Source organism: Lactuca virosa, chromosome 1, assembly GCF_052849685.1.
Source record: "Lactuca virosa cultivar CGN04683 chromosome 1, Lactuca_virosa_CGN04683_v6, whole genome shotgun sequence".
Classification (NCBI taxonomy): domain Eukaryota; kingdom Viridiplantae; phylum Streptophyta; class Magnoliopsida; order Asterales; family Asteraceae; genus Lactuca; species Lactuca virosa.
The window spans coordinates 101,052,949-101,073,153 of NC_136426.1; the positions used below are offsets into that span (position 1 = coordinate 101,052,949).

Here is a 20,205-nt window from a genome sequence, read left to right on the forward strand (position 1 = left end):
CAGTATTTTGACCATATCTCATGAACCGTAACTCCGATTGATGCGATTCAAAATGATCTGAAAAGTAGACGAAATTTCGGACGTCTTAAGCAAAACATGCGATCGCAACTATGGTCCATGCGATCGCATGGGGCCTTTATGCGATCGCAACTTTGGTCGCAGTTTGTCTTCGAGGTTTTTTTGTGCCAAAAATTCATCCGGAAGTGAAAAATTCAAAACATGCGATCGCAGGTTGTGCCCATGCGATCGCAGGTTGGCCAAAATTTCTCGAAATGGTATTGTACTTCATTTAAAAGGCTCGTGACACGTTTTAGGTAATACATGCGATCGCAAGTTGTCTACATGCGATCGCATGCGCGTCGTTTTTTGCTGTTTGACGTATAAATAGATCCTGATAGCATTCCAGTAACCTAAGTTGGCGATTCCAGAGGATCCAGACGACGAAAATACGATTTTGGAGGCGTTTCTTCTCTGATTTCAACGATTTCTGAAGATCTGAAGACTGTGGGTCATCTCCTTCAAGTAGATTAGTAAGATTAGTTGCTTGATATCTCTTTTCGTTTGTTTTTATCAGATTTTAGCCATGTCTGGCTAACACCTTAGTTTTCAGTTCTGCAAAGACAAGTACTTTTCATGTGATTGATTATTAGATCTTGTTTTTTATTTGTGTTTTATCTAGATTCTTCAGTTTTGTTCGTGATGAATGTTTAATTTTGATTCTTGTTACTCTGATCACCTAGCTAGGGTTTTATCATTCTAGTTAATCAGTTATAGAATACGTAATTGTTCTTGTCAACTGGTAATAAGTAACAAATAATCAATTGGTTCCATGTTTGGTATTTGACTTTATTATAAACTGTAAAAATCATATCTTTACGCTTCCGAGCTTGTGAGAAGTATTGGATATTGCTGGGAATTTTACACAGATCATAAAGTTGCTTTTCTGATTTAATTAAGAGCTTGTTTAATTGAACAGTAAAAAGGGTTACTTGAAGAGCTTGTTTTGGTTAACTAAATAAGGTAAAAGAGATTATACTAGAGCTTGTTAGTTTTTCTCAGTATCAGCTTAGATAGAACGCATCTCAAATAATCAGATCTGGATCAGTTACATGATTAGGAAAGTCGCAGCAGAACTGAAATCGTTTTTTTATTATTGATTTTCGTTTAATTTAATATCACTGCATTTTTTAGTTTTTAGTTTATAATTAAAACCCGCTTTTATATTCTGATTCTTGACTAGATGTGCCTGATGCAAAAAGGCATTGACTTTTAGGCTGTGTCCCTGAGGATTCGACCCTGCTTCCCTGTGTTATATTTTTAGTGCAACCAGCAGTGATAAATTTATTTGTTTAATACGTGCGCGACAGCGTATTAACAAATTGGCGTCGTTGACGGGGACACAGTACTGCTAATTGTTTTATGCCAAAATCTTTACGTACAGGTAATCTAGTTTTCAGGCATGGTCGAGCCAACGACCTTAAAAAATGGCGGCTTTCCGGGAGGCAACCCGATGAGTAGTTTTTAGTTTTTATGCTTTCAATAAAGAGATGGTCGCAGTTCCAAGCAAGCTTGGAAAAATCAGAAGATCTTCAAAGTTGCTGAAATCCAAATTTTTCGTCAACATTCATCGTCAAAATCAGATTTCTGCAAACTTATCAGGCACATTCTTTCCTGGCTGCATATTTTTGTTTATTTTCTTTATTGAGTTATTCATTCCTCTCTGAGCATTGAGGACAATGCATCATTTTAAGCTTGGGGAGGGGGTTAGTATAGAAATTTGCATTTTTGTAAAAAAAAATTAATTTTTCAGTTTTTCATTTAAATTTTTCAAATTTTATTTTTCTTTTTGCATTTTATTCTATTGCATTTGCATATAAAAATCTGAAAAAATCCAAAAAAAATATTTTATTTTCCTGCATTAATAAAAAAACCCAAAAAGTTTTTTATTTCTAGTTATTTTTATTTTCTGCATTTAAAAATACCAGAAAATTTAAAAAAATAAAAAATAAAAAAAAAAATAAAATTTTTACATGAGATGAGGATATCTTTTTACATTCGATAACTCTGTTAAGATGAAGTGTGATAGTTACCGAAAATAACAGTCTCATTACAATCAATTTTAAGAATTATCTTTTCAAGTGCTTTAAATGTTTTTAATAAGAACCAACATATGAGTCAGATAATTTTTGCAATGAAAGTGTGGGATGGAAAACGAACAGTGTTTTGAAAATAGTTTCCTTGAATGCCTTAAAAAGAACCTAGATTGGATAACCCTTATCATTCATTTAAGTACTGAACCCTATAGTTTCTGCGCCTTTTGAGGTTGGGAGGGAACTCTTGTTATACCCACAAATTATTATCATTTTTGAAGTATTGAAGATATGGTGGGCCTCAAAGTAAAATTCGCGCACAGTCAATATATATATATATATATATATATATATATGTTAGAAATGGTACATCGAGAAACTTGAAGAAATCTGCAAGTCAAAGTCAAATCCAAGTCAAGTTCAAGTCGAAATCAAGAAGCAAACAAGTTAAATCTGAAGAGTTGATCAAGACAAAGAAGACGTGTGTTATAATGAGATTGATCCCTCGATAGTGGAATCATAGGGGTAAGCTTGGATTTTCTGTCCATAATGGAGCTTACCGCGTTTACTGGATGAGTTCGGAAAAAAAAGGAGGGGTTGGTCAAATTAACTAAGTTTTTATAAACGAATTTTCGTGAAATTGTTTTTAAAAATACACTGTTTTCACAAATTTAATTCGGCGTAAAAATTATTTTCTCAAGCTTGGTTTGACTTATTAAATATGAAATATGAATCGTTAATATAAAGTAGTGAGACTGTTGTCTAGGTAGTGATTTCATTGGAGCTTCCTCGTTGTGAAATTTGATCATGCGAACAAAAAAAAGAGTGAAGTATTTTAGTTTAAGTTTTTATTTTCTTTTTATTCTAATTTCTTTTTAGGTTATCTACATCTTTCCATTTGTTTATAATGTTTTATCGTTTTCTTACTTGAGGGCAAGTAAGGTTTAAGCTTGGGGAAATTTGTTAGATGTAATTTTTTGCATCTTATAGGGTAGTTTTTATTATCATTTTAGCATCATATTTTGTACATTTGCATGTCATTTATTTAAATAATGTTCAGCTCATGTATTTCGTTAGAATTTCCGTACTGCTCATGTTTTTATGTCAATTTCAGATAGTTCGAGTGGAGCAGTGCATTGGGAGCAGCTGGATGCATGTGTGGAGCTTAAAATGGAGCTTGGGACTTATGAAGGATTATGAGGATTGTTTGAAAGATGCTTTGGTCAAGAAAAATTTGATCGAATTGATCACACGAAGATAGAATATGCAATCTAAAGTGCTTTGGGAGCAGCTGGATGCATTCGTGTACCCACCATGATGCCTCTCTCTGAAACACAACACAAAAATCATCAGAGACTCACTCGAGCATACTCACACTTGATCACCCATCCTTACTTGTTCCTTAGTTTCCTAAGGATTCTTACTTGGGTTGCATACAGATCTGGTGTTTTCAGTAGTACGGGCCCAATACTACCTTCAACACCCGGCCTGTAGTCATTAGATCTAGCTAAAACCTTAGTTTTCACTTTTGCAAAGACAAGTACTTTTCATGTGATTGATCATTAGATCTTGTTTTTGATTTATGTTTCTATCTAGATTCTTCAGTTTTGTTCGTGATGAATGTTTAATTTTGATTCTTGTTAGTCTGATCACCTAACTAGGGTTTTATCATTCCAGTTAATCAGTTATAGAATATGTAACGACGTAAATTTTAAAACAATTTTTCATTTTTCAAACATAATAAATCTCATATAATATTCTCAAAATCTCATGTATCAATGTCATCACAATAAAACATATCCCAGTATCTCAACACAGAATCTTCTGCCAGTGTATACAAATCATGCCGACGCCTTCCCGCGACCCTCGCTGATACCTGAAACACATATCACATAACACGGTAAGCATAAATGCTTAGTGAGTTCCCCAAAATACCACATACAACACATACGCCACTCGAGGCTACAGTACGACCCTCCGGTCGATGTGTCTCAGCGGGACCCTCCAGTCCCGTAGCTCGTTGGACCCTCTGGTCCGGTCATAACTCGTTGGACCCTTCGGTCCGGTCTGTATCGTGGACCCTTCGGTCCGGTCTATATCGTTGGACCCTTCGGTCCGGTCTATATCGTTGGACCCTCCGGTCCGGTCTATACAACACATTGCATACATATATCACAATGCACATAATCTCATACATACGCATAGCACACAATACCCTTCGGTCTACACATAGATACCACTCTAGGTAATGTATAGTGAGAAGACTCACCTCAACTAGCAGGTGAGCAAATAACCTCGTGCTCGGATCTCGAACTAGTCTCCTCCTAACACAAAGGATGAATATCTCTTATTAATACTCTTCTCACAACTCAGATAATCGAAGGCGGGTCTTCCTCTTTCTAACTCATTAAAGTGGGTAAAAGGCCATTTTACCCCCTCCAAGGTCTCCATCACATATGTTGACCAAAACCTCATGGTCAACAGAAGTCAAACTCGAGTCAACAGTCCAAGTTTGACCCGACTCGTCGAGTGCACTCCTGCGACTCGTCGAGTCCCCTCGTATCCTCATAAGTCTCAAAAGTCCGGCTCAACTCGTCGAGTTGACCCCCAACTCGCCGAGTTATCGCACAATCAATCCATCGGGACAAACCCTTGCCGACTCGTCGAGTCAGGTCATGGACTCGGCGAGTCCCTTTGATCTGATTTCTCATTCAGACGATTTCAACCAGATCTATCACTCTAAACTATAGATCTATCATCCCAAGGCTCAATAATTACGTAAAGCTTAGATCTTTACGTTCATATATGATGCTATTGCTTCAAAACACCAATACATGCTCTTCATGAAGGTTTTTGCTCATCAACCCTCATTTGGACCACTAAAGCTAAGACATCTAGACTCTAAGGACCTTAGGAGGTCCAGATCTGAGGTTTCCAACCACAACCAGGTCTCATTCGACTCATAGATTCAAAAGAATGGAAGCAAAGCCCTAAAACTCCCAAAATGAGATCTAGTACAAGGAATGAACAAGATGAGAACTTTGTACCTTCTCTTAGCAGCTGAAACACTCAATACCACAGATCCACTGCCTTCCTTTGTTCCCCATCAAGAAGCTCTTCATCCTTCTCCATAGAAATGCACCAAGAACCACAATATGAGCTTCTCTCTCACTCTCTAGCTATAATAGCAAATAGGGTTTGCTCTCAGGGGAAGGTAGCTGCAATTGAGGCTATAAATGCCTTTAAATAGGTCCCAAACCCGGGAAATTAGGGTTTCTCTGCCCAGCACCTACTCGACGAGTCCCTCCTCTGACTCGTCGAGTCCATTCATTAAATCCACGCGGCAATCTCGACTCGACTCGGCGAGTTGGTCCCTCAACTCGTCGAGTCCCTCCTTAAATCTCAAGATTAACATACACAATAATGTCCCTGGAAATCCGGATGTTACAGAATACGTAATTGTTCTTGTCAACTGGTAATAAGTAACAACTAATAAATTGGTTCCATGTTTGGGATTTGACTTTATTATAAACTGTAAAAATCATATCTTTACGCTTCCGAGCTTGTGAGAAGTATTAGATATTGCTGGGAATTTTACACAGATCATAAAGCTGCTTTTCTGATTTAATTAAGAGCTTGTTTAATTGAACAGTAAAAAGTTAGGGTTAATTGAAGAGCTTGTTTTGGTTAACTAAATAAGGTAAAAGAGATTATATTAGAGCTTGTTAGTTTTTCTCAGTACCAGCTTAGATAGAACGCATCTCAAATAATTAGATGTGGATCAGTTACATGATTAGGAAAGTCGCAGCAGAACTGAAATCGTTTTTTTATTATTGATTTTCGTTTAATTTAATATCACTGCATTTTTAGTTTTTAGTTTATAATTAAAACCCCCTTTTATATTCTGATTATTGACTAGATGTGCCTAATGCAAAAAGGCATTGACTTTTAGGCTGTGTCCCTGAGGATTCGACCCTGCTTCCCCGTGTTATATTTTTAGTGCAACCAGCAGTGATAAATTTATTTGTTTAATATGTGCGCGACAACGTGTTAACAGTTCTGTTTTGATCTGACAGTTCGGAGGTGTCGTTAGGGCAGCAGCTAGGGATTTCTTTCAGTGTGCTTCTGCATTCGAGGTGAGTTTCCTCACTGGTTTAACGGGTCTAAGGCACCAAGGCCGACCCTCGTTTGTTAGGTTATTGTACTTGTTGTCTGCGTGATACTTGTATATGCTTGTATATGTATGTCTGTTGGGTGGGGCCCGTTATGCGAGTGTAGGCGGGGCCCGTATCTCATGATTATCCGAGTGTGGGCGGGGCCCGTATCTCACCGTTAAGCGAGTGTGGGCAGGACCCGTATCTCATGATTATCCGAGTGTGGGAGGGGCCCGTATCTCACCGTTATGCGAGTGTGGGCGGGGCCCGTATCTCATGATTATCCGAGTTTGGATGGGGCCCATATCTCATTGTTATTCGAGTATGGGCGCGGCCCATATCTCACCAAGTGTGGACGGGGCCCGTATCTCACCGACTATGGGCGGGGTCCGTATCTCACCGCGTGTGGGCGGGGCCCGTATCTCATTATTGCACTATATATATGGTATGTGGTATTTGGGGAACTCACTAAGCTTTGTGCTTACGGTTTTCAGTTTATGTTTAAGGTACTCCAGTTTTCAAATGAAAGAGCTTGGGACGATCGCAGTGCATACACCCGTGGTTTTCGCAATATGTGATCCTTGGGAATGAACTCTGATAATTGTTTTATTTGAGGCTATAAATGCCTTTAAATAGGTCCCAAACCCGGGAAATTAGGGTTTCTCTGCCTAGCACCTACTCGACGAGTCCCTCCTCTGACTCGTCGAGTCCATTCATTAAATCCACGCGGCAATCTCGACTCGACTCGGCGAGTTGGTCCCTCAACTCGTCGAGTCCCTCCTTAAATCTCAAGATTAACATACACAATAATGTCCCTGAAAATCCGGATGTTACAATTCTCCCCCACTTGAATTAGATTTCACCCTCGAAATCGCTTCTCAACAACATATAGATCTAATCCAATAATCGAACAGCACCATCCAAAGGATCTCATACCACACAACTATCTTTCTCTCTGGGCACCTAAATCCAACAGGAACTCCTCCCTGGAAAAGGACAGACTCACTGCCACTACGCTACCCTTCCTGACTCTCAAGAGTCTGGAAACTCTAGTATCTCGATACACAGCCAGACCGCTCTCTGCAGGTGTCACCTCGTTATTCGCTCCTCGAATAATAAACCCTGATAGCTCACTGCACCTCTGATTCTCTGGTGGGGACCTATAAAAACAAGTCCATGCCCAAAACTGGCTACCGATCACTCGTCCCAGACATGATAAACAACCCAGATCATATACCAAGGAATGGAAGGATTACATCACACCAGGGACTCATCCACTGTACTGTAATCAAATCCATTTGAACAACGAATCCTCAACACCCTGACCTCAAACACAGATAATGATCATGCTTGTTCTGAAGCGTCCTCCGACATCTAACAAACATAAACCTCAACTCCCCTCTCAAAACTGAGCACCGGGTCCTCACCCGACCCAGCAGCTGAACCTCTAAAGGTTACCCCTTGCATGTCCCAAAACATCTCGTCTACTTCCTTTCCACAACAACTATCTCGGCCCAGTGTGACACACACCAGTCACGGAGTTCGCTGTACCTCAAGCGAATACTGAATTCGACTCACTCTCGATCTCTGTCGTCCACTACTCATTAGCTCCATGCGTTTCACAGTTTTCTCATACCAACGAATTGACCCACTCCAGTCCAAGACACCATATGGAACAATACCCCCTTCCAAATGAAATGCATCTCTGAATCTGGAATCTCATTCTGTCTACTCGATACACTACTAGAATCGAACTCAACTCGAGAGTCTGATCCGGCATAGAATTGGAACCACTCATCCCAACGAACCACTCAACTCATGACTCATGACCCGCAACTCATGCGTTCTTCACTTATCCACTTCCCTTTGGTTGCGACAACCATTACTCAATTCAGAATATAACAACTCCCGACAATTATGGAGATCCCAGTCTCACCCTTGATTCGACCACCAGGCTCCCACAAAACTCAACTATTAGGGCTACCCAATCCCAAAACTCCTCTGTCTCACGCTCTGATCAGAGAGTACTTCGTCGCAACATTCTCTTGCTGACTAGTGGGTACTACGGCTCCCCGCAGTATCACAACAACCTCTCACTGAATAGTGAGTACTACGGCTCCCCGCAGCATCACAACAACCTCTCACTGAATAGTGAGTACTACGGCTCCCCGCAGCATCACCACAACCTCTCACTGAATAATGAGTACTACGGCTCCCCGCAGCATCACCACAACCTCTCACTGAATAGTGAGTACTACGGCTCCCCATAGCATCACCACAACCTCTCACTGAATAGTGAGTACTACGGCTCCCCGTAGCATCACCACAACCTCTCACTGAATAGTGAGTACTACGGCTCCCCGTAGCATCACCACAACCTCTCACTGAATAGTGAGTACTACGGCTCCCCGCAACATCACCACAACCTCTCACTGAATAATGAGTACTACGGCTCCCCGCAGCATCACCACAACCTCTCACTGAATAATGAGTACTACGGCTCCCCGTAGCATCACCACAACCTCTCACTGAATAGTGAGTACTACGGCTCCCCGTAGCATCACCACAACCTCTCACTGAATAGTGAGTACTACGGCTCCCCGTAGCATCACCACCCTTGCTCTTACCACTTCACAATCTCATCCTCAGGTCGACGCCACACTGCGATCATTAACTCATGCCCTGCGGACCAACCATAGGTGTACATACTTACCCAAATTATGCATTGCTATTTCTGACGACATCTGCCTTAACAAAACACCTTTCCCTGCTGCAATCCACATTCTCGAATAATCCCGTTTGATGTCAACTAGCTGAAAGGGCTCCCACTGGAACCGTAGACACCTGATACACCACTCGTCATCCCATAACTCAAGTCTCAAAATAGTCCGAAATTTAGAACATCATACTCGGATACCTCGGTACACCATCACAGAACCTCATGATGTCCTGTCTCAACCACTGATCTCCTACTTACCACATCATACACAGATACAACAATGCGTTCCTTCAGGATTCACCACTAATCTTCATGCTACATACGGTCTGCGATCGACAGCCACTTGCCGTGGAGACACTCATCCTTTCCTTAACACATACCACATGCACTATCTCGCTCTGCACTTCGCCTTGACCACCAATAACCCTGGTCTCAGGAATCCGCACCGCAGGTCTCTATATCCAGTTCTCCAACCACTCTTGAACAACCTCTAATCTCCTCAAAGGTACCCGGTTCTCCCCCACTCAGGGTTCGAACCATCACCAATTGGTTCACCAACAATCTATCCCATAGACTGTTTTTACCAGTAACATCGCACCTACCCTTGGAAGGTGATACACAATGCTCGATGATCTCCCCGATGGAGATAAAACAACTCTAACTACCCCGAATCTCAGATGAAATCCTCAGAAACTTCTCATCATGACTGCCTCTAGTCATTCAGAATCTCGTACCATCCCACTACCGGACATCTCAACTGTCCAGTAGTAATACTGACCCTCAGTCTGAAAATAATGAACTAACATGCTCCTCATCCTCGACTCCTCAACTGACGTCCCATCACGTGAATTATCATAAGAGCAGAGACCTCATTTCCAAACTCGATACCCATCATAGACAATAAGAGCCACCGCTCCGATATACTCCTCTTGACCGTCCGTTGCTGCAGCTAACACATGCCCTACTATGCTCAAATAGGGTGTATCCTGGTCCTTGACCATCTCAGTCCCCACTGACAACCTACTCATGCTATATCCTTACCTCGCGGCAGACATACTGCCCAGATACTCTGATGAAAGATCGTAACCAAAACTACGCCACAGGGCTCACCCCCAACCTCGGAAACCGAAAATCTCAATATCTCTCCTGTTTCCCACTGGAACAGAAATAGCAGCGCTCAGGTCACAGAAAATGACATCTCCACTATCGTCCGATCGCTCAACCCACACCGTATTCTCCAATAACGCACCATCCCTACTCATCCCTGAGTCTTGCGACTCCAATTGGCATCCCACCAAAAATCCCTCGGAGCTAACTCGATTCCCCTTTCAAGGGATGCTCCACTAAAACTCGTTCATCATGGCCCTCTGACCCCATACTCTTTCACATCTGATCTCAGTCTAGACAATCACCACAGAATAATCTGTAAACCAGAAGCACTAACCGCCACGAGTCAGGGTACTCGAACCATGTGGCCACCTCTTGATCTGCTATGAATCATGGTACCCGAACCACGTTGTCTCTTCTCAATCCGTTACGAATCATGGTACTCGAACCATGTTCTCCCTTCTCAATCCGCTACGAATCATGATACTTGAACCATGAAATCACCTCTCGTTCTGCTACAAATCATGGTACTCGAACCATGAAATCACCTCTCGTTCTGCTACAAATCATGGTACTCGAACCATGAAATCACCTCTCGATCTGCTACTTAGATCCTCCGGAATGTTCCCTGTATCGAGTATGGGTCCTCTACTTTCAGTAGTACGGGCCCATACTACCTGCCACATCTACCCATACTTTCTGCACGGACCATCCCCGAGTTCCTAAGTAGCTGCTCAACCTTCTCGATCACCAATCCTGTCACGTGTGTTCGCTCCTCTGCGAAATGCTCTACTCTTGTCAGCGTACTCATCTGACTAGGGTGACCCTTTCCTAGGCTCTTCCTAGGTTCTCACACTTCTCCGCCATCAGCTGTTGAAGAACTCCTTATGATGCCAGCCATCTACCTCCTGAATATCGTCATATTCACTTAGTAGGTGACTCCCATCATCAAGAGTTCCACAAAGCACAAAGCAAGCAGCATTTGGGCATCGAATAATTTCTACCAACATGTAAAACCACTCTAGGTTATTACCCACTTACTCTCCTGATACTCAAAGGATATCACCGAACTCAAGCAACTTTACCCCACGCGGGCATCTGACTACTCTCTCAGTAGACTCCTCAAATGCTCATCTAGGTATCTCTCCTAGATTACTCCTCTACTCAGATCCCTCTCTAAAAGGATTCCTGCTGGATACTCATACTCAGCACATACTCGAAGGCACGTCACATATAACAGCAACTCCTAGGCTAAGACATCACAAATCAGGCCACTCTAGTCCTAAAATATGAATACCTAGCCTATCTCTAGCATGCATAGCATATCACATAATATCTCATAACACATAATGTAAGGATATTTTAGGAAATCACCGTTCGGGCGCTGGCTGATCGTACACACTGCTCCGTTCTGATTTTCTCAAAAATCTTTTACTCTTTTTAGAAAAATTGTTTCTTTTATGAAAATTCCCTCAAATCCTCAGTTTGAGTTCAGATACGCCCGAAGGTACATCCGAATCCCTCAAACCAAGGCTTTGATACCAACTTGTAACGACGTAAATTTTAAAACAATTTTTCATTTTTCAAACATAATAAATCTCATATAATATTCTCAAAATCTCATGTATCAATGTCATCACAATAAAACATATCCCAGTATCTCAACACAGAATCTTCTGCCAGTGTGTACAAATCATGCTGGCGCCTTCCCGCGACCCTCGCTGATACCTGAAACACATATCACATAACACGGTAAGCATAAATGCTTAGTGAGTTCCCCAAAATACCACATACAACACATACGCCACTCGAGGCTACAGTACGACCCTCCGGTCGATGTGTCTCAGCGGGACCCTCCAGTCCCGTAGCTCGTTGGACCCTCTGGTCCGGTCATAGCTCGTTGGACCCTTCGGTCCGGTCTATATCGTTGGACCCTTCGGTCTGGTCTATATCGTTGGACCCTCCGGTCCGGTCTATACAACACATTGCATACATATATCACAATGCACATAATCTCATACATACACATAGCACACAAGACCCTTCGGTCTACACATAGATACCACTCTAGGTAATGTATAGTGAGAAGACTCACCTCGGCTAGCAGGTGAGCAAATAACCTCGTGCTCGGATCTCGAACTAGTCTCCTCCTAACACAAAGGATGAATATCTCTTATTAATACTCTTCTCACAACTCAGATAATCGAAGGCGGGTCTTTCTCTTTCTAACTCATTAAAGTGGGTAAAAGACCATTTTACCCCCTCCAAGGTCTTCATCACATATGTTGACCAAAACCCCATGGTCAACAGAAGTCAAACTCGAGTCAACAGTCCAAGTTTGACCCGACTCGTCGATTGCACTCCTGCGACTCGTCGAGTCCCCTCGTATCCTCAGAAGTCTCAAAAGTCCAGCTCAACTCGTCGAGTTGACCCCCAACTCGCCGAGTTATCGCACAATCAATCCATCGGGACAAACCCTTGCCGACTCGTCGAGTCAGGTCATGGACTCGGCGAGTCCCTTTGATCTGATTTCTCATTCAGACGATTTCAACAGATCTATCACTCTAAACTATAGATCTATCATCCCAAGGCTCAATAATTACGTAAAGCTTAGATCTTTACGTTCATATATGATGCTATTGCTTCAAAACACCAATACATGCTCTTCATGAAGGTTTTTGCTCATCAACCCTCATTTGGACCACTAAAGCTGAGACATCTAGACTCTAAGGACCTTAGGAGGTCCAGATCTGAGGTTTCCAACCACAACCAGGTCTCATTCGACTCATAGATTCAAAAGAATGGAAGCAAAGCCCTAAAACTCCCAAAATGAGATCTAGTACAAAGAATGAACAAGATGAGAACTTTGTACCTTCTCTTAGCAGCTGAAACACTCAATACCACAGATCCACTGCCTTCCTTTGTTCCCCATCAAGAAGCTCTTCATCCTTCTCCATAGAAATGCACCAAGAACCACAATATGAGCTTCTCTCTCACTCTCTAGCTATAATAGCAAATAGGGTTTGCTCTCAGGGGAAGGTAGCTGCAATTGAGGCTATAAATGCCTTTAAATAGGTCCCAAACCCGGGAAATTAGGGTTTCTCTGCCCAGCACCTACTCGACGAGTCCCTCCTCTGACTCGTCGAGTCCATTCATTAAATCCACGCGGCAATCTCGACTCGACTCGGCGAGTTGGTCCCTCAACTCGTCGAGTCCCTCCTTAAATCTCAAGATTAACATACACAATAATGTCCCTGGAAATCCGGATGTTACAGAATACGTAATTGTTCTTGTCAACTGGTAATAAGTAACAACTAATAAATTGGTTCCATGTTTGGGATTTGACTTTATTATAAACTGTAAAAATCATATCTTTACGCTTCCGAGCTTGTGAGAAGTATTGGATATTGCTGGGAATTTTACACAGATCATAAAGCTGCTTTTCTGATTTAATTAAGAGCTTGTTTAATTGAACAGTAAAAAGTTAGGGTTAATTGAAGAGCTTGTTTTGGTTAACTAAATAAGGTAAAAGAGATTATATTAGAGTTTGTTAGTTTTTCTCAGTACCAGCTTAGATAGAACGCATCTCAAATAATCAGATGTGGATCAGTTACATGATTAGGAAAGTCGCAGCAGAACTGAAATCGTTTTTTTATTATTGATTTTCGTTTAATTTAATATCACTGCATTTTTAGTTTTTAGTTTATAATTAAAACCCCCTTTTATATTCTGATTATTGACTAGATGTGCCTAATGCAAAAAGGCATTGACTTTTAGGCTGTGTCCCTGAGGATTCGACCCTGCTTCCCCGTGTTATATTTTTAGTGCAACCAGTAGTGATAAATTTATTTGTTTAATATGTGCGCGACAACGTGTTAACAGTTCTGTTTTGATCTGACAGTTCGGAGGTGTCGTTAGGGCAGCAGCTAGGGATTTCTTTCAGTGTGCTTCTGCATTCGAGGTGAGTTTCCTCACTGGTTTAACGGGTCTAAGGCACCAAGGCCGACCCTCGTTTGTTAGGTTATTGTACTTGTTGTCTGCGTGATACTTGTATATGCTTGTATATGTATGTCTGTTGGGTGGGGCCCGTTATGCGAGTGTAGGCGGGGCCCGTATCTCATGATTATCCGAGTGTGGGCGGGGCCCGTATCTCACCGTTAAGCGAGTGTGGGCAGGACCCGTATCTCATGATTATCCGAGTGTGGGAGGGGCCCGTATCTCACCGTTATGCGAGTGTGGGCGGGGCCCGTATCTCATGATTATCCGAGTTTGGATGGGGCCCATATCTCATTGTTATTCGAGTATGGGCGCGGCCCATATCTCACCAAGTGTGGACGGGGCCCGTATCTCACCGACTATGGGCGGGGTCCGTATCTCACCGCGTGTGGGCGGGGCCCGTATCTCATTATTGCACTATATATATGGTATGTGGTATTTGGGGAACTCACTAAGCTTTGTGCTTACGATTTTCAGTTTATGTTTAAGGTACTCCAGTTTTCAAATGAAAGAGCTTGGGACGATCGCAGTGCATACACCCGTGGTTTTCGCAATATGTGATCCTTGGGAATGAACTCTGATAATTGTTTTATTTGAAATGTTTTTCAATGTTTGGACAAAGTTACAATAGTGTTTTGATTATAAATAAAATGAAATTTTTTATCCTTGATTTTTGGGATGTTACAAGAAACCAATAAACATATTCAGGTTTCTTCAGAGAATTATAAGTATGTTGGTGATGACGACGTTGTTATATGTGTTGATGGTGATGTTGCTACATGTAGGGATTATCATTATTGAAACGTGCTTCTTCTTGTTTATGATTTTAATAGATCTCCTCATGGAGAGCCTTTAAAATATTGTTCGCGGATATTTAACATTGAAAAAAAAAGTAATTGCGAGGATGGCTTGTCGGAAGATGAAGACGTTGGTGATGAAATAAAAACATTTATCTACGGTATGATCCCCCACAATACCATATCCGACCCTAGTTTATTAACTTGTAGTACCATCATAAAGGTAACACCTACAAACGTCAAAAAACAAAGATCTTCGACTAGCTATTTGGATTCAAATGTGTTCAAAAGGGTTATCAATAAAGTATCAAAATATATACAAAATAAAGGTTTAAGGAAATAGTTATTGGTGAAAATGTACATATATATGTTGAAGTTTTTCAAGTCTATAAATTTGTTGACAAACACACTTATTCAAAAATGTGATTGCATCCAAATCATTACTAAGCCGATTAAAAGGTGGTGGGTATCCACGGAAAGAGGTTATCGCTGATAATCACAGTAAAAGATACTAGGGAAGGGAATCTTTTAGGGTTTGGATTCAAAGTTTAAAGTTGACATTTCTTACAAACAAGTTTGATAGGTGTTAGATCTAGGAAATTTTGAGATGGGGTGAAAGACAAAGAGAAGAGGGTTTGGTTTTGGCACCGGACATCTAAGGAAAGAAGAAAATTACTTGGTGCTTTTATAGGTTGCATTGGGTCGAAGGTTGTAGCTCTGTTGGCTGATTTAGGACCGTTGGACTCTCATCTAGAATATAGATCGAGTAAGATGGGACAGACCGAGACTAATTCGTAGTTGTTGAGACTCCTTTGCCATCGTAATATTCACCACTGTTCTAGACTAGAGGTGGACAAAAAATATTGGTGCTTTTAGTGTCACCTGACATTTTGTGTAATTGAAACTGACATATGAGCTCAGAGACTTATCGTTTGTACTCTATATTATATTTTTGGTGACTGCAGAGTGCATGCATATATAAAATAGAATTATAAGTCGGTACGACTGAAAGGCAGGGGTCAAGGGGGTCGCGCCCCCTTACAAGGTCCTAGAGAAAGTGCACCTAGCGGGGTCCAAGGGGCAGAACCCCTGGTGGGCGGGGTCGAGGGGTTGCACCCCAAAAGGTCTTCGGAAATTTAAATTAGTTTTTTATGGAAAATCCGAAGTGGGAAATTGTGGTAAGATTGACAAATCTTGTCGATTTTGGTAACCATCGATTATGCCATTAATGTCAAGATTTGTATAACTAATTTAGAAGATTAACCCGATTCAGTCATGTATATATACAACTCCACTTTTGAGCCGTGGACATAACCTTTTCTTTAGCTCTCCTTCTTCTAAACGAACTTAGAACTCTCTGGCGATTTGGCTTGTATTTCTGTTCCTAGATACACAAGTGTCATCTTAGATTATCCTAGACTGAATTTCATGTAACCTAGACATAAGATGGAATATCAGTTCGGAAAGTGAACATACATGATCCATAAAGAATTTGGTTTTCCACCGTCACCCTATATATCCTCCAACAAAAAATTGGTTCATGATCCGAAATTGGTTTTGAATCCGAAGTCGATCTGCTCCTAAACCAGTTTTGGTGAAACCAGATCGGTTCTTAATCTGATCTGGCAGTTCGATCTAGTTTGATATTATAGTTATTAGCATCGTTTGAGACTAATTTTTCACAAACCGGTTTGGCGAACCGGTTTTCAATCCGTTTTGAAATCGTTTATTCCAAGAAGAATACTAGTCATTTTTTGTCGCCTCGAGGAACGATCACATGACTGTTTTCAGCTTTTATGGTCATTTTGGCCTAAAAGTCCATTTTCCCCTCAATTGATTGTATATATAGGTATTGGATCTTGAGGTTTAATCACCCAACTCAAAAACATTCTTAAAACACAAAAACGCTCTCAAGCAAAGGCGTCTGGATGTGGGTAATCATAATCTTCCACTGGTGTTGGAGAATCGTTATGCAATATTATGATTGTTGCCATCAAAATGACGACAATAAATCCAACAAATTGGTGTAATTATCATATGTGTGAAATGTTGAGCAGTCTGAGAAAGGCACGATGCAAGAAACGTGGTAGTTTTTATTTCTTTAGGAAAATGAAAATTCAACTTTGCAAAGCGGTGAAATTTGGGACGGGACATAATCAAACAACAATGAGGAATGGTGCTACATTGTGGCATTACGAAGCGACTCGAGTTCAAAATAGGATGGTGAAGTTCATGATTCAAGAGAGTTTTTCTTTTGACCACTTCGACAATCTGTGATTTGACAAAACTCATCCAAGAAACCCTCCAACCACATTATTCTCATGTAAGTCGTTCAACCTTTAGATGTGATTGCATAGAATTGTGGAAACGCAAAAAATGAAATGATTTTAGGATTTTAATTTCTAGAAACCGATATTAACTTGTGATGTTTGGACGGCTCCACATGATGTGTTGAATTCATACTTTTGCATTATTGTTCATCGAGTAAATCCCAATATATGGAAAATTATGAAGCGATGTAACGTCCTATTTTTCTAAATAATAATTATTAACGAAAACAATAATATAATTTGCTTAAAATTATTAAATATAATTAAAATATTTAACCACTTGAAATTGTTGAGGATTGAACAAGAAATTCATGAGGAAGAAATAATGATGAAAATGTCTGTACCACTTACTATATAAGAGTTTTCTTATAAATGTGAATCGTGCAACATGGAAGAAGAATAATAAATCCAAATAACAGTGACTACGAACGGTCAAAATAACCAAAAAAAATATGAGAAAAAGAAAAACAAGTACTGTGATGACAATTATGTTTGAGGTTTTATGTTTTTATGTGGAAGATGTATTGTTTTAATCTTTTATTTATTTCTATAACCAAAAAAATGAAAAAGAAAATTGCTCCCAAAAAAATGTCTCATGCCTTCAAGTTTTACTCACTCCCACAGTTCACATTCACTTTTTATTTTTGATTTCTCCTTGGGCCAAACACTAAGCCCCAAAACCACACAAACAGGCTTTTGAAATTATAAGGAAAACACTTCTTGTGGGCCGAGACAATTTCAAAAGTTCAACTTGACCGGTTTTCTTTCCAAACCGGATTGAGACAATGGATGCTTACACAAGAAAAGCCGATAACACTACAGTAAGTACATCAATGGGACATCAATTTCTGTGAAAAATAGAAGGTCTTTGACTGCTGCCTCATTTATCCAATTCTACGGATCCATCGCCAACTACACACCCCCAACAAAGCCGCCATCTTTTGAGTTATCAACCACAATTTAGACAAGCTTCTTGTGAATTTCTAAAATATGGAAAGTAGTAGCGGAGGCGTAGTTGTATCAAAAGGGATGCAGAATCCATTTACTTTGAAGGTGGGTAAAGTATTCACTGGATTTGGCGTCGGCTGTGGTGCTGGTATCGGCGTTGGCAGGCCTATAAATCTAGGTAATTGCTCTTCATCTATGTTGTTCAATAACACGATGAAATTTGGGGGAATTTTTAAACCTATAGAGAGGGAAAACCATGATACTAGTATGCCGGTTTTTTTTTTTTCAGTTATTTAATTCCTGCATGTTTAGCCATTTTGAAATGTGGGTTTGTTTTGTTGTTGAATTTTGATTGCAAAGTATGTCCCTTGAAGATATAGTTATGTTATTCCGGTTGCAATATATAGCTTTATCTGTCCCTTTAGGTTATAGTTTCCAAGAAAAGATTGGCTTAATGTTTATACTTAGGATTGCATAATGTTGATTGTTCTAATGTTCATTTGCTTATGATTTTAACATAAATTAAATGTTGTAATGTTCATTTGCTTCCTCTATACTTTCTCATTCTATTACAATTTTGGATGCATTACTGGTTATGTTTGAATTTAACAGGTGCAATACCAGTATTAAATCAAGTAATGGGTGCTGCTAGAGGAGCAACAGATGTTTTTTCAGGTGTTGGAAGACATGTTAACAACTCTGTAAGCTCATTTAGGTTGTATACTTACTTTTCTATATTATTATTAGATCATAAAATACTAATAATAATCAAATCCATTTCAGTTGAATAAAGTGGGAGCGAAAAACATTAAAGTAGGCATTGGGTGTGGAGTTGGTTTTGGCCATGGTTTTGGAGTTGGTATGGATTTTATATATTACCTATTGTGATGATATTGATTTTTTAGAAATTTATTTTACCCTTTTTGTTAATCAAAAAATCAAAAACAATAATAATAATAATATTCTATTTTCATTGCAGGTCTTGGTATAAAGCCTTGGGTGTTACAGCAAATACAAACAAGCCTTGTAGTATGTCACTTCTCTTGAACATAATCATCATCTAGTCTATTGTGTTTTCTATAAACCCAAAGTTTTTGCATCTTAATTATATGACAACATTTCAAATATTCTCCAGCAAACAGCTACAAAGTTGATGATGAAATTTGGAATGACACCCAACTTATCAAGTGTTACTGGAGGCATGTTTCCCCAATCATTACAATTACAAAGTGGTAGTAAGACTAAGACCATAAACACAACTATGACACAAGAAAATGTGTCATCAAAACCTCCATTGACTTCATCATATGCGAATCATACAGAGAAGGTTATCAACAACTTCTTGAAAAATCCTCTTCTAGAAGGTGAAGCGAAGAATCAGGTATGCAAAAATGTAACTTTTTTTTTTTCTTGAAATGTTTACAACTACTTGTGGCTTGATGCTTTTTAAGTCATGTATTATTTGTAGGTGGGTCCCTTGCATTCTAAGGAGGAGGTCATTGAATTGGTATGGTTTTGTTGACTTTTGAAGCGAAAACAAACTTTCAATTTTAATGTTGGATGAATTTTTGAAGTTATGAACATGAAAAGTAGCAAGTAAAATCATTGAATATTCATGTTGTAGGTTTTAAAACAACAACTTGCTCTTGAGAAACTTAAGGAAGAAAATGAGAAGCTTCGAGAAATATTAGTGGAAGACTTGAAAATTTCACCTGATAAGTTTAAAGTGAATGGGTACTATTCAGGTACAAATATGTATACATGTAATGATTGTTTGGAGTGTCGAAGGAGACAAAGAAGAGATAGGAGAAAGTAAAAGTTTATACTCAATTGCTTAAATCAATGAGAAATGCTTTTTTTCTTTCACAAGCAATAATAATAAGAGTAAATTACAGTTTGGTCCTTGTGGTTGGCACAAATTTTTGGTTTGCAAAACTAATGAAATTGCCAACCACCGGGACAATTGGTGTCAAATTTGCAAAACTAGAACCAAAACTGCCAACCACAGGATCAACTGTAATTTACTCTAATAATAATATGATGATAACAACTATAATCAAAAGT

The 20,205-nt window shown here is 39.9% G+C and overlaps 1 protein-coding gene across 2 annotated transcripts; it reads left to right on the top strand.

Moving 5' to 3' along the window:
- The first annotated feature begins 17,998 nt into the window (after positions 1-17,998).
- On the top strand, positions 17,999-20,010 carry LOC145153454 (dynamin). Of its 2 annotated transcripts, none has more exons than XM_079075472.1 (7): positions 17,999-18,319; positions 18,754-18,842; positions 18,925-19,000; positions 19,121-19,170; positions 19,277-19,522; positions 19,610-19,648; positions 19,766-20,010. In XM_079075472.1, the coding sequence occupies exons 1-7, from the start codon at positions 18,184-18,186 to the stop codon at positions 19,955-19,957; spliced, it is 828 nt and encodes a 275-aa protein (XP_078931598.1). In that variant the 5' UTR covers positions 17,999-18,183; the 3' UTR covers positions 19,958-20,010. The 2 variants fall into 2 exon arrangements, with proteins under 2 accessions (XP_078931598.1, XP_078931599.1); XM_079075473.1 differs by lacking the exon at positions 17,999-18,319 and adding an exon at positions 18,354-18,406.
- Positions 20,011-20,205: the final 195 nt, after the last annotated feature.